The sequence below is a fragment of the Sinohyriopsis cumingii genome, chromosome 11 (genome assembly GCF_028554795.1).
Source record: "Sinohyriopsis cumingii isolate HCF-2022 chromosome 11, ASM2855479v2, whole genome shotgun sequence".
Lineage (NCBI taxonomy): Eukaryota > Metazoa > Mollusca > Bivalvia > Unionida > Unionidae > Sinohyriopsis > Sinohyriopsis cumingii.
In genome coordinates this window covers 13,471,269-13,484,858 of record NC_142971.1, presented here as the reverse complement: position 1 = coordinate 13,484,858, position 13,590 = coordinate 13,471,269, and the positions used below count along the sequence as shown (strand labels likewise).

The 13,590-nt window shown below is 34.5% G+C and overlaps 1 protein-coding gene across 6 annotated transcripts in view; it reads left to right on the top strand.

Annotated features, from left to right (window-relative positions):
• LOC149787630 (sorting nexin-14-like) overlaps window positions 1-13,590 on the top strand; it is a 128,106-nt gene that overhangs the window by 73,380 nt on the left and 41,136 nt on the right. For all 6 annotated transcript variants that reach the window (XR_016424079.1, XM_089973805.1, XM_089973804.1 and 3 more), the window contains 6 exons: window positions 1,717-1,778; window positions 2,253-2,445; window positions 3,197-3,224; window positions 5,751-5,800; window positions 7,027-7,127; window positions 9,465-9,561. Coding sequence is in view for 5 of the 6 variants with exons in the window: in XM_089973805.1 (XP_089829931.1) it covers window positions 1,717-1,778; window positions 2,253-2,445; window positions 3,197-3,224; window positions 5,751-5,800; window positions 7,027-7,127; window positions 9,465-9,561 (531 nt within the window). In the remaining variant the exon portion in view is untranslated. The remainder of the gene's footprint in view (window positions 1-1,716; window positions 1,779-2,252; window positions 2,446-3,196; window positions 3,225-5,750; window positions 5,801-7,026; window positions 7,128-9,464; window positions 9,562-13,590) is intronic.

Genomic DNA, 13,590 nt, shown 5'->3' with positions numbered 1-13,590 from the left:
GGTGGTTCTTTTCAGGGTTTTCCTGGGTTCTTCCTCCACCATTAATACTGGCTGCCATGTATAGCCTATCGTTTGCTGAAAAATGGCATTAAACCCCACAACAATAACTTCTCACACCAGCACTTTAATTATTCAAAGAATAAATAAATAGAATATCTTATAAAATTGATTAAGAAGAAGTAAAGTTTAACAAAACTTGATGGTTATAAGTGAATCTGCCTTTCTTCAAGTGTCAGCAATTTATTTGAAATATTTGACTGTACAGATTGTTTACCTTTTGCTTTTTATGATGTTATGGAACAATAAGAGTGTCACAGATTCAGATTGAACAATAATTTTTTATAATTCTAGCCATAAAATCTTCTTAGATGGTATTTAGGTAGCACATACAAGCCAAACTGCCACAGTGTTGAGAGTGTGTAATTTCTGTTATCATTTTCCTCATGACAGTCAGAAAGTCTTGTTGGTGTGTGTTAGAAATTCCCAGAATAGCAAATAAAATACTTCTAGTGATTGAATTGCCAAACTGTGCCCTTGAGCCATTGTGTTTTTCATTTTTGATCTGGCGCAGTTTCCTTTACCCAAAGTAATCATACTGCTGTATAACAAAATGTACACAATCAATTTACTTACGATATTTAGAAAATTGCATAAAAGCTTCAAATTGAAAGCTCTTTTCTGAAATTAAGGCCTAATAAGTCAACCTAACAATGGAAACTGTTGACTTTACCAAACTTTTGATATAATATAAAAGGAGTTTAGAGCCATCCCTTTGTGTACATTCAAGGTCAAGCAGCTTACACAAATTTCTATAATTGCATAATCGGGGTTGTTTTGTACTTGTGCTAAATTATTTTTGTATCTGGTCCCACAGTCATGAAATCTTACTCAGCACTGTGAGTCCTAAAGGTTAGTCCAGGCTTAGAAATCTTACTAAGAATCATCAAAAGCAGTATTGTGAGTCCTAAAGGTTAGCCCAGGCTTAGAAATCTTACTAAGAATCATCAAAAGCAGTATTGTGAGTCCTAAAGGTTAGTCCAGGCTTAGAAATCGTACTAAGAATCATCAAAAGCAGCATTGTGAGTCCTAAAGGTTAGTCCAGGCTTAGAAATCTTACTAAGAATCATCAAAAGCAGCATTGTGAGTCCTAAAGGTTAGTCCAGGCTTAGAAATCTTACTAAGAATCATCAAAAGCAGTATTGTGAGTCCTGAAGGTTAGTCCAGGCTTAGAAATCTTACTAAGAATCATCAAAAGCAGTATTGTGAGTCCTAAAGGTTAGTCCAGGCTTAGAAATCTTACTAATAATCATCAAAAGCAGCATTGTGAGTCCTAAAGGTTAGTCCAGGCTTAGAAATCTTACTAAGAATCATCAGAAGCAGTATTGTGAGTCCTGAAGGTTAGTCCAGGCTTAGAAATCTTACTAAGAACCATCAAAAGCAGCATTGTTATTCCTAAAGGTTAGTCCAGGCTTAGAAATCTTACTAATAATCATCAAAAGCAGTATTGTGAGTCCTAAAGGTTAGTCCAGGCTTAGAAATCTTACTAAGAATCATCAAAAGCAGCATTGTGATATATTTAATTATTTTTAAGTAACATTTATTGTCAAGTAAAGTTTATGATAGAGTTGCCAGAAGTGATGGAGTCTGCCAAACTTATTTAAGTTTGATGTAAGTTTCCAAGTTGTATTATGTAGCAAAAAGTATCGCTGATTTCAGATTTGAAGCCATCTTTAATGCTTGAAGATATGCTGGATGATGCTGACACGATCACAATAGCAGTAAGTAGATTACCTGTATAGCTAAGCCTTAGTAACTTAGTTCATACACATTGCTATCACTAGAAGTTTACTTGCATTAATTTGTGGCAACCTTTTATCTAGAAAATTGTGTTTGTCCTCTTTTGTTATCATGTTCACATATCTAGCATGCATAACATTTAAAAATTTTAAACAAATCTCTTCTTCAATTAAAAATGTACTGTTTTATTGTATTTTTGAATTGTAATTATAGTTCAGTTCTATTTTATCTTAGAAAAATCATGAAGTCCCGCAGAAATTAATGATTTAATAGGAAACATTGGTTTGGTTGATAAGACAGGAATGTGTATTGTCTGCAAATATTTTCAGTCTGAATTTTCTTCTAATTATGAAATCACTTATAATTCACTCCATTGCAGATTTACTTAATAAAAGTAACAAAACTTATGCTCAAATATTTTTTTACTAAGTTTATGTTTGATTCTAATTATTCAGTCCAATAGTTCATTGGAGGACGAGGTAGTGTCAGCCCAGGATAGTCAGGAGGAGAACCAGGAAATACATCCTCATGACCTGAGTACCTGGCGTGTCACAATACCCCGACTTGGTGCTAGGCCTGAGCCTGACAAGCCCCACAAACAGTACTATGTCTTCATTGTAGATGTCAGGAGGGTAGACATGGCAACTGGTTAGTGTTTTAAATAAACATTCTTTTTTGAGAATGGAAAGTTATCATAATAAATTGTTAATTCTGAAAATCCCATAGATGTCTCTCGCAAATGACATTTTTTTAATAAAGGAGGAACACAAATAAACGATTATTTCAGTGCTTAGCTCATTTTAGGCACTCTCATGGTGCATCCATGTTCCATAAACATATTTCATGTTTCATTTTCAGCTGTCTGTTTGTTGCATTCTCAATATCTTGGACTCTATTTCAACTTCACTAGTTTGCAGATCAAACAGAGTAACTCAGCCATACCAAAAAAATGAAGGTCACAGTAACCCAATGTTCACACTTGACTGTATTTTGTATTTTCAGTTGTCTATTTGTCATGCACTCAGTATCTTGAAACCTATTTCACCTACACCTGAATTTTACTAATTTGATTAATCTCAAAGGGAGTTACTCAAACTGGGTCATTGTGAGTCATTTTTCCTGCTTTTGTGACTTTTATATTTTCAGCTGTTTGCTACAATCATTTGACCTTATTTCAACTGCATTAGTGAAAATTGGCATCTGGATGCATCTCAAGAAGAGTACATCACTATTGCGAAGCATGACTATCCCAATAATAGGTCACTGATACCTAATTTTCAGTTATGAGTGACTTTGTATTTTCCTTCTTACCCGTTTGTCTTATGTCAGCTGCTCCAAATGTGCTATTGTTTGTGAGGGGATTTATGTTTACATGTAAACACTTTTTTTCTGTTTGCAGAGGGTAGGTCACATTGGACAGTTCCCAGGTAAGAACACCTTTATATACTCATTTTATGCTGCTTGAAGTGCATTAAGACATACTGAGCTTCCAACTTTATCATTATGTTCATATACTGTAATTTTAGAATGTCTTTTTGAATTAACATCCAGTTGTAGGCAATCCTAAAATACAGCATTTTTGCTAGAGTTATTTAGTTGACATTATGAACAGGTTTTATTATCTGAAAATGTGTTATCTGTTGTACTTATCAGTTGTGAAGCAATATTTGTCTAATATATCAACCTGTAGTGAAAGGTGAGATTTGAAATTGAAAATATATTATCAAAATAAGTTCTTTTGTTGTTGTTGTTGTATGGTTTAATGCCATTTTTCAGCACAAGATAGGCTATACATGGCGGCCAGTATAAATGGTGGAGGAAGAACCCGGGAAACCCCCGGAAAGAACCACCGACCCACGAGAAGCTTCTGGCAAGCTTTCTCACATAACCACATTGGCAAGTTCTTTTGTAATGCTGTGGCTGTTGTATGAATAGTTCTTAAAACTGATGATGTACACATTTTAACTTCCTTCCATACCTGTCAAAACAGTTGTCAGTATATACAGGTATCCATCAACTGAACATGATTTCCACTTGCAAAAATTTTGCATAAACACAATTTCATATGATTTTTTTATCTTAATCTTTTTTAGTGAAGACTGTAAAATAATGAAATTATTTGTTGGCAACAAAAAAATTAGGATTCATAAATTGTTAAAATTAATTGTATGAAATTTAATTGAATTAAATATTTTTTCATTGAAAATTAAAGACAATGAAACTAAAAAATTTGAGTTACGCTTTTTCAAGTTAGGCCACCATTCTTGGGAATGCCACTACACCATCATGTAAGTTGGGGTTTAGCTGTAATGATCTATACATTGTTGCCTAAAGTAAAATGAAAATTTTCAAACTGGTCCCCTTTGCAGTTTCTTTAGCAGGCTGGCAGAATAATAAAAGTTCAGTTAAGATACTAGTCAAACCTCTTCTTACTGGCCGCCTTTATAAAACAGTTTTTTGTCCCAATGGTGTCCACTTTGGGGACCAAATTTTAATTTTCAGTTTTGAATGGTTTTAAGTTTACTGAAGGTATCATAGATACAAAAAAATCTTTTATATATGTATACATGTTCTATAAAGACATCCTTATTAATACCATCCTTAAATTTTACAATACAAAAAACCGCTATAAAGACATCTTTATTAATACCAGACTTAAATTTTACAATACAAAAAACCATTATAAAGACATCCTTATTAATACCAGCCTTAAATTTTACAATACAAAAAACCTCTATAAAGACATCCTTATTAATACCAGCCTTAAATTTTACAATACAAAAAACCTCTATAAAGACATCCTTATTAATACCAGCCTTAAATTTTACAATACAAAAGACCTAAACATTTTTAAAAGCAAAATAATGTTTTTGTTTTTCAGGTGTTTTGGGAGAGAAATTGAGAGCATGTGTGTGTGTATGTGTGTGTGTGTGTGAAATAGGGAAAGTGATTTTGTAACTTGAGAGAAAAGACGTAACTATAAGAAAACAAATGTGTCCATAACCATGTAGGAATGTAAACATTTAAGAAAGATGTTTTTATTTGTAATGTTTAATTGTTTAATGAAAAATTAGCTGAACATTCCATCCCAATACTGTTTTATCAGTCTTCATTGACAAAGCAAGACCTCTGGCCTGGTTATTAAAGCTGAGTGTTAAATTTTGTTAGTGTTTAAAAGAGAATAACAGCAAACATGATTAGATAATATGCAGATAAATATAACCTTAATTAGTGTGTGTACAAGCTTTTAGTTATTAATAATTAAAGCTGGCCCTTCTTGAACAAGCAGATAGGCCTGTTGTAGACATACCGGTAATCTCTTTTGGTGTATATGTCAAGTATTAATTTTACCTTGCATGCCCATCAGACATTTGTGATTGATAGACTCATGGATAAACTTACAACAGTATTTGCTGATCATAACTTTTACAGTATGTATTGTGTGTTTTACTTAATGCTTGACCACAGGCTGTTTCTGGACCATAAATATCAGTATGTTATTGAATTTCGATGTTAAAATACATTTTTAGGTTTGAAGTGAATCTCAGTTTTATGGAGTTCTCTTAAGTGGAAAATAAAATTTGGACTGAAAATTTGTTTTATTTTTCAGTGATGTGGGGTTTCAGTTTATGGGGAAAAATTAGGACATTGAAAAAAGGAAAATATATGACACAATTTTATTTTTATATATATATATATATATATATATATAGAGAGAGAGAGAGAGAGAGAGAGAGAGTGAGAGAATTATAAATAGACACACCAGACAGAACAACAAGTGCTATCCCTGGATTCTATATAACTGACATATTGGTTTGTTCTTTTCTACTTGAAAAGCACTATAACATTGATATCATATTTTCTAAGGTGGAAGTATGCTGTTATAAGAATTGAAATTTTAAACAGTTTTGCATCAGCTTGTTTAAAATAGGATTTTTGTTACTTTTCTTCAGACGGTACCTTGAGTTCTATGTGTTGGAGCAAAAACTGACAGAGTTTCATGGTAGGTGAATGAACATTAACACTTTATAAGCTAGCATAGAAACAATTTTTATTTTTAAAATTGGATGCTGTTGCTTTCCACTGTTTCAGACAGCTCACAAGTAGCAACATAGCAATTAATTTCTTCACTTTTTTTTCCCTAATTTTTACTTTAAGTTATTTTTTTCCCAACCATATTTTTCAGGTGTGCCATAAAGCATGACCTTTGATGGTGTGTTTATATATAAGCAGGGTTACATCTAGGATACGCAGTTGTAAAAATCTGCCTGAAATTGAAAATTGTGCATAAAATGCTTGAATCTCTGTGGGCATATCATGCAAAAAGATGAGGATTAGAAGCTTCATGAAGCATGCATGCTTTATTTCCAAGAAATGTACAAACTACATTTTGCTCCTGTACAGTGTTGCTAATGACTGCTGTTGTTTCAGCTGGCCAAAGAAAGATGGTAGCAGAGGAATGCTGAATTTGTTTGAACTTCCAATTAAGGTTTTTTAATGAAACAAATATCTCTAATTACATTTGGGTGAATGACATTAGACATATTTCATATATATATATATATATATCTTGAAAAAAATTTAAAGTAGCATAATTTCAACAAATTGGATTTCAGTCTTCGTTGATTTAACCCAGATACAACAAGTGTAATGTCATTTGAGACATAGTAATTGTTAAAACTGAGACACATTTGAAGAAAAAGAAAAATATAAGATGGAGTTACATACTTTACATATAATTTTGTATTGACAGCTTTCCAAGTATCCTTTATTACTTTTGGATTCATATTGTTGTACATAGAAAATTGGTCCTCAGAATGTGGTAATGTATCTCTTTTAAATCTCAATAATATATGTAAAAAGTTACATTGTGGTTTATTCAGCTTATTACATGTATAATGTGCATAACAGTTTGTGACCTCCAGTCAGTAAGCTGAACAACAATACAGCCTTCATTTCCTTCAAGATACTATAGGCTTCCAACAGGCACAAATAATGAAACTGTTGTAAATCTTGAAGCACAGTCAATACATTCTTACATTGATTTTTGTGTAAAATCTGTTATTTTTAAAGAAAAAACATGTTTTTCTTGCTGATTGTACATCTGGCTTCCACACTGACACAAAATCAAAATGTAGCCTTTGGCATTAATTGAGGCTGAGTCCTTTTAAGCATATTTTGATATACATAATTTTACATTTTTTGTTTCTTTCTGTTGTTGCATGGCAGGTGAGTTCTCACATTGCATGCTGCCTTCCAAGAAAGTAATTGGTACAAAGAAACAGGATTTCATTGACAGCATGAGGGAACCATTTGAGAAATACTTACAGGTAGGTATTGTTATGGAATTCAGCTAAGATATGCATAGTCAGCCATGATGTTTAATTATACATTAAACATAATAGGTATGTATTTTAGTCTGTGGCTGGTAAAATAGTTTAGTAAATAGACACATATGATTCCTAAGAGTGGGACTTGGCCATTTATGGTTTTCTTTATTTGGTTTAAAAGTATACTGTGGTTTAATTGATCTTTTTGGGTTTCAGTTTATATGGCTTTGTAAAGAGACATTTTTATGGGTACTTAAAATTGTCTGTGAAAATATTTGCATAATTTTAGGTATTTAATTTTGTGAATTAAGATCTATATAAATCCCAAATGAAGAAAGAGCAATGCTATACCAACAACAAACTATCAACATTTAAGTGGCTATAAACAATACTGTATGAGCACAAATCAATGACCTATCAAGATCATTCACTTGCACTGTATTTTTGTCCAAGTGCAGATGATTCAGCCTACAACACTTAGCTAATTGGTTATTATAGCATGTGTTCTGTCTTTACTTAAAACATTGTCCATAAAGTTGTACCATCAGCACTTTCATATCACACAGTGGCTTAAGAATGGTAGAATTTAACTTAGATCTACGTTTGCCATCATTCCTCATGTGCAGTAAACACATGACCAGCTGCTTCTTGCTTAGTGAAATTAGCCAGCACTGTCAGTATTAGACTTCAAAGTGCAATGATGTTAACAAACATTAAAGTGCAAATATGTTAATAAACATTAAAGTGCAAAGATGTTAATAAACATTAAAGTGCAAAGATGTTAATAAACATTAAAGTGCAAAGATGTTAATAAACATTAAAGTGCAAAGATGTTAATGAACATTAAAGTGCAAAGATGTTAATAAACATTAAAGTGCAAAAATGTTAATAAACATTAAAGTGCAAAGATGTTAATAAACATTAAAGTGCAAAGATGTTAATAAACATTAAAGTGCAAAGATGTTAACAAAATTAAAAGACAAAATGGAATTACTTAGCCTGACTCATGTAAGAACCAACTTCAGCCACTAGACTTGACAATATATAAAGTCTTAAGTGAAGAATTAACATCACTCTTCACTCATTCACAACAGGTGCTATAAAGGTCATATAGACCATCAGGGAAAAGGAAGATGTAATGATGCAAATCAGTGTACTATTGTAGTGGACTTCTAAACCTCAATCCAATTCATGCTGAATGGATCATTTTGACTCTTGCGAAAAATGTTTGAAACATTGAACCTAATTATACATGGCTTTGAGAACGCTGGGACTTGTTTGATTCAACAATTTCAGGATTGTTTACCTGACCAACAATTATGTGTACCAGCAGACTTGAATGACACAATTGTTTTTATTGTATTTGTCTGAAAATCAGTAAGTGTGAGCTCTAATACAATGCTTTAACTAATGCATATTCATTGTGTTTCATTAGTAATTGTGCTTCATGCAGTAATTCAGTATTGTACTGTATTGTTGTTAATTTTGATTAAAAATGCATGGATAAAATGAGATGCGGTTTCATGAGTATTTAAATTCTTCACTTTAACGATGAATTGCTTTAAATATATCTTACATCGAATTTTCATATACTGGTTTCAATTTTTTCGTTAATTTTCAGTAATAATAGTGTTTGAATACCTTATGCTTTTTCTCATTTATTTGTCTATCCTCACTTACTGATAACATATCGATTTTAAATCACTGAGTGAAAATTACAGCAGCAGATAATGTATACATACAAGTGTACTGAAATGATATTCAGTGTTTTGTAATTCCTTCTTTATTAAAGGTTAGAATAAAACAAACACGTGCAAAATCTAATATTTTATTGCCTGATTACATTATTGAAGTTGATTTGTCTGATCACTTTCTTGATCTTCTGGAATGTTTTAAGCGGAATCTGTGGATGTATGTAAATAAATATAAATACTGAAGACTGAATCTATGGATGTATGTAAATAAATATAAATACTGGTCATACTGTTCATAACAAAAACCTCAATGAAGGTAACTTTTTTAAAATAAATGTGAGGTTTAAATAATCATTTGGATTCTATAATTGTTCCTTTATTTATGACTAAATATTTGGTAGATTCCAGTTTATTATAAGAATGTTTCTCCGAATTCTCTGTTTTTTACCAGTATGTTATTGTTCAAGTGTTTTGTGTTAAGTTCCTTATTACTTTCAATAGGCATATTTTCACCATCAGTGTGCAAAACAGTCTTATAGTTTCTGCTGTATAAAGTGAATTTCTTGTTAATGTTTTGAGTTTGGCTAGTTAAAGTGTTATGAATGAATTGGAATTGTCCAAGTATTCATGTGATATTTTTCAGGACCTCTTGACAAGACCTCAGCTTAAGGGCAGCCAGCTGTTGTATAATTTCCTCACTTCTGAGACCGACTTCAGCACCGGATTTGACATCAGTCTAGGTGAGATCCAAGGGACCAAGTCCCAGTGAGATTTGGGATGTAGAATAGGCTCTGTAGGACTTTGGAATTCAGAATAGGCCCTGTGGACTTTATGATGCAGAATAGGCCCTGTGGGCTTTGGGATGTGGATTAGGCCCTGTGGACTTTGGGATGTAGAATATACCCTGTGGGCTTTGGGATGTGGAAAAGGCCTTGTGGACTTTGGGATGTAGAATAGGCCTTGTGGACTTTGGGATGTAGAATATGCCCTGTGGGCTTTGGGATGTAGAATAGGCCTTGTGGACTTTGGGATGTTGAATAGGCCCTGTGGACTTTGGGATGTGGAATAGACCCTGTGAACTTTGGGATGTTGAATATGCCCTGTGGGCTTTGGGATGTGGATTAGGCCCTGTGGACTTTGGGATGTAGAATAGGCCCTGTGGGCTTTGGGATGTGGATTAGGCCCTGTGGACTTTGGGATGTAGAATAGGCCCTGTGGGCTTTGGGATGTGGATTAGGCCCTGTGGACTTTGGGATGTAGAATAGGCCCTGTGGGCTTTGGGATGTGGATTAGGCCCTGTGGACTTTGGGATGTAGAATAGGTCCTGTGGGATTTGGGATGTGGATTAGGCCCTGTGGACTTTGGGATGTAGAATAGACCCTGTGGGCTTTGGGATGTGGATTAGGACCTGTGGACTTTGGGATGTAGAATAGGCCCTGTGGGCTTTGGGATGTGGATTAGGCCCTGTGGACTTTGGGGATGTAGAATATGCCCTGTCGGCTTTGGGATGTGGAATAGGCCCTGTTGACTTTGGGATGTAGAATATGCCCTGTGGGCTTTGGGATGTGGATTAGACCCTGTGGACTTTGGGATGTAGAATAGGCCCTGTGGGCTTAGGGATGTGGATTAGGCCCTGTGGACTTTGGGATGTAGAATAGGTCCTGTGGGCTTTGGGATGTGGATTAGGACCTGTTGACTTTGGGATGTAGAATTTGCCCTGTCGGCTTTGGGATGTGGAATAGGCCCTGTTGACTTTGGGATGTAGAATATGCCCTGTGGGCTTTGGGATGTTGAATAGGCCCTATGGACTTTGGGATGTTGAATAGGTCCTATGGACTTTGGGATGTAGAATATGCCCTATAGGCTTTGGAATGTGGAATAGACCCTGTGGATTTTGGGATGTTGAATAGGCCATGTGCCTTCTCCTGCATGCTGCATGTCATAAAAGGTGATGGATGGAGACAGAAATGGTTGTGACTTAATGGTTAGTGTGCTGGATATGTGACTGAAAGGATGTAGGTGTGAAATCTACAATTAGATCTGGTTGGTTCAGTTACCATGGTTTGTCCTGGTGCAAGGTATTTGACTCCAGTTGCCTTTACTCTCAGTATAATACTTTTGTTGCTTTGCTGTTAAACAGGAAAGCAGAAAAATAATCCAAAGGAACATCACAGTCTCACAGACCTGTGCATTTGTGTTTTGTCTTACCAACATCACTTGCTTGATCTGGATCTGTGCAGTTTGCAGTTGGACTCATAAGTGAATATATATAGTAACATTTAGTAAGATAAAGATATTACACATACTGTTTGTCATTCCTTACTTCACTTTTATAGGTCACAGTAGCAAGGGAACTGGTGTTTCCCTTTTGTTTTCTTTATGGTCATTGTTTTATTAGCATTTTGTTTTCAATGTTTATTGCAAATTTTAAGACCAGATTTGAATATTCTCATAGGAGTAAACAACTACGATGTTGCAATATTGTTGCCTTTAAGTTTTGTATTGTATGCAGTTTTTATATGTTGTTACTTTTGCAGAACATTATATGTGATGACCATGTCTCCCTCGATCTGTCTGTCTGTCTGCCCACTATCTTTTCCATTTTCTGTTCAATTACCTAAGTCAGAGGGGCCCTGAATGGTCAAGTGGTCTAATGTGCTCACCATTCCGGATCACTGCCATCTTACCTCTGTCAGTGAGTGTTAGATTCCCAGGCTCAGCTAATGTGGGTACATTGGAAAGCTTGCCAGTAGCTTCTCATGGGTTGGTGGTTCTTCCCAGGGTTTTCCAGAGTTCTTCCTCAACTATTTATACTAGCTGTCATATATAGCCTATCTTGTGCTGAAAAATCGTGTTAAACCCTACAACAACAGCAACAACAACAACAACAACAACCTTTGTCTGAAAATGAACTTTTGTTGAACTTGACCTATTTAGTTCTTGACAAAAGAGAAATGATTATTGGGGCAAAAGTTTAAAGTTATGGTCACTGTGACTAAAAGAAGAAAAATGGTTTCCAGACAATAAATTATTTTTTCAGTATGAACATAAACCAAACTTTGTGGATGGCTTGCACTTGCGGTAAGGAAATAAAACCTATTGATTTTGGGGTCAGAAGGTCAAAGGTTAAGGTCACAGTGACTAAAAGAGGAGAAATTGTTTCTGCACAATACAATTTGTTCTACATCTCAGACATTGACTGAACTTTCTAGAAGGCTTGCACATGGGTAAGGAAGAAGCTTATCAGTTTTAGAGTCAGAAGGCTGAAGGTCAAGGTCAGTTTGACTAAGATGTTGTTGTTCTAGGGTTTAATGCCATTTTTCAGCACAAGATAGGCTATACATGGTGGCCAGTATAACTGGTGGAGGAAGAACCATCGACCCATGAGAAGCTACTGGCAGGCTTTCCCATGTACCCATGCTAGCTGAGCCTGAGACTCGAACCCACGCAGACAGAGGTGAGATGGCAGTGATCTGGAACGGTGAGCACTTTAGGCCACTCGGCCACTCAAGGCTGTTCCAGTAAAGCATATACCCCCTGAGGGGAAGGCACTTTCAAATTCAGCCAACCCACAACAGAAGCAATTTAAAAAAATTATGATCCACCGTCAGATGTGTTTTAATCGAGAAACAGTGCTTCCTACAGAAGTATAATTTTTTTAACATAATTTCTGGCTATGGGTTAGTGGGCGGTGGAAGCGATTTTAATATTGGGTTGGGGACAGAAGCGATTTAAATGACAGCTGGCCGGAGGTAATCTACTGAATTCTTATAGATCATATAATCTACTGCATATTTTTATTTGTATTCATTCATTATAATCAGTCTTTTGTACTTCTGTTTGTTTGTCTGTCAGCCAAGTATGTCTCTGATACTGTGAAATCGCAAATTTTCATGGTGGCTTATTATTTGTAGATGTCATTGACCAGTCCCTTAATAGCTACTAATTTAACATCCATGAATACAGATTTTATAGTAGACATTTCTATTCTAATACAGAAATCATGAATTTGTATCCTTACTAAACTCTGTGTTTACTAAAGTGATCACTTTGTCTTGCTATTTTTCTTTGTTCTCAGGCATGCTGCTTTTGATTAGAATAATAGTTAAATCTTGTATTGCTTTAAATGTGTGGTCAGATTCTTTGATTCCTTGTTATTATTTTTTTCAATAAATGTTTTGGTAAACTTATATGATTTGTCAGAAAGAAATAAAACCCAATGATGCCTGTGGAAGTGATGTCGCATTATTTTCTGCATACTTTTACACTATACCATTTCTTGTAAAAGCATCTTTTTCAGTTACCGATGTCTTATTTTTACACCTTGTTGCAAGACTAATATAAAGTTATTAAAAAAATATAGCAAGTCAAACATTTTTATATCATAAGTTAGATTTTAAAAAATGGATGAAAGCCTTGTTTATGATATGTATCTAAATTTCTCACTTACTTTTCCTACTACTATACAGATGTTCTGTGAATATGCATATCAGTGTGAAACACAATGGGGAGACTGAATCCAAGATTGAAAACCTCTACATTTCTGGATGTATTCTGCTTGGATTCCATATTTCTGCACAAAACTCAAGAGTTCAGGACTCTCTGTACTAATTCAGTTCCCACTGTAAACCTGTGCAAACACCATGATATTAAAATTCAGTAACTTAAAATTTTGAGTGCTCATGATCAAATTTGTATCAGTATAGACACATCTATGACGACAGCTTTTGTGAAAAGAAAACCATAACAGCCGCACCATTTTCTGAATC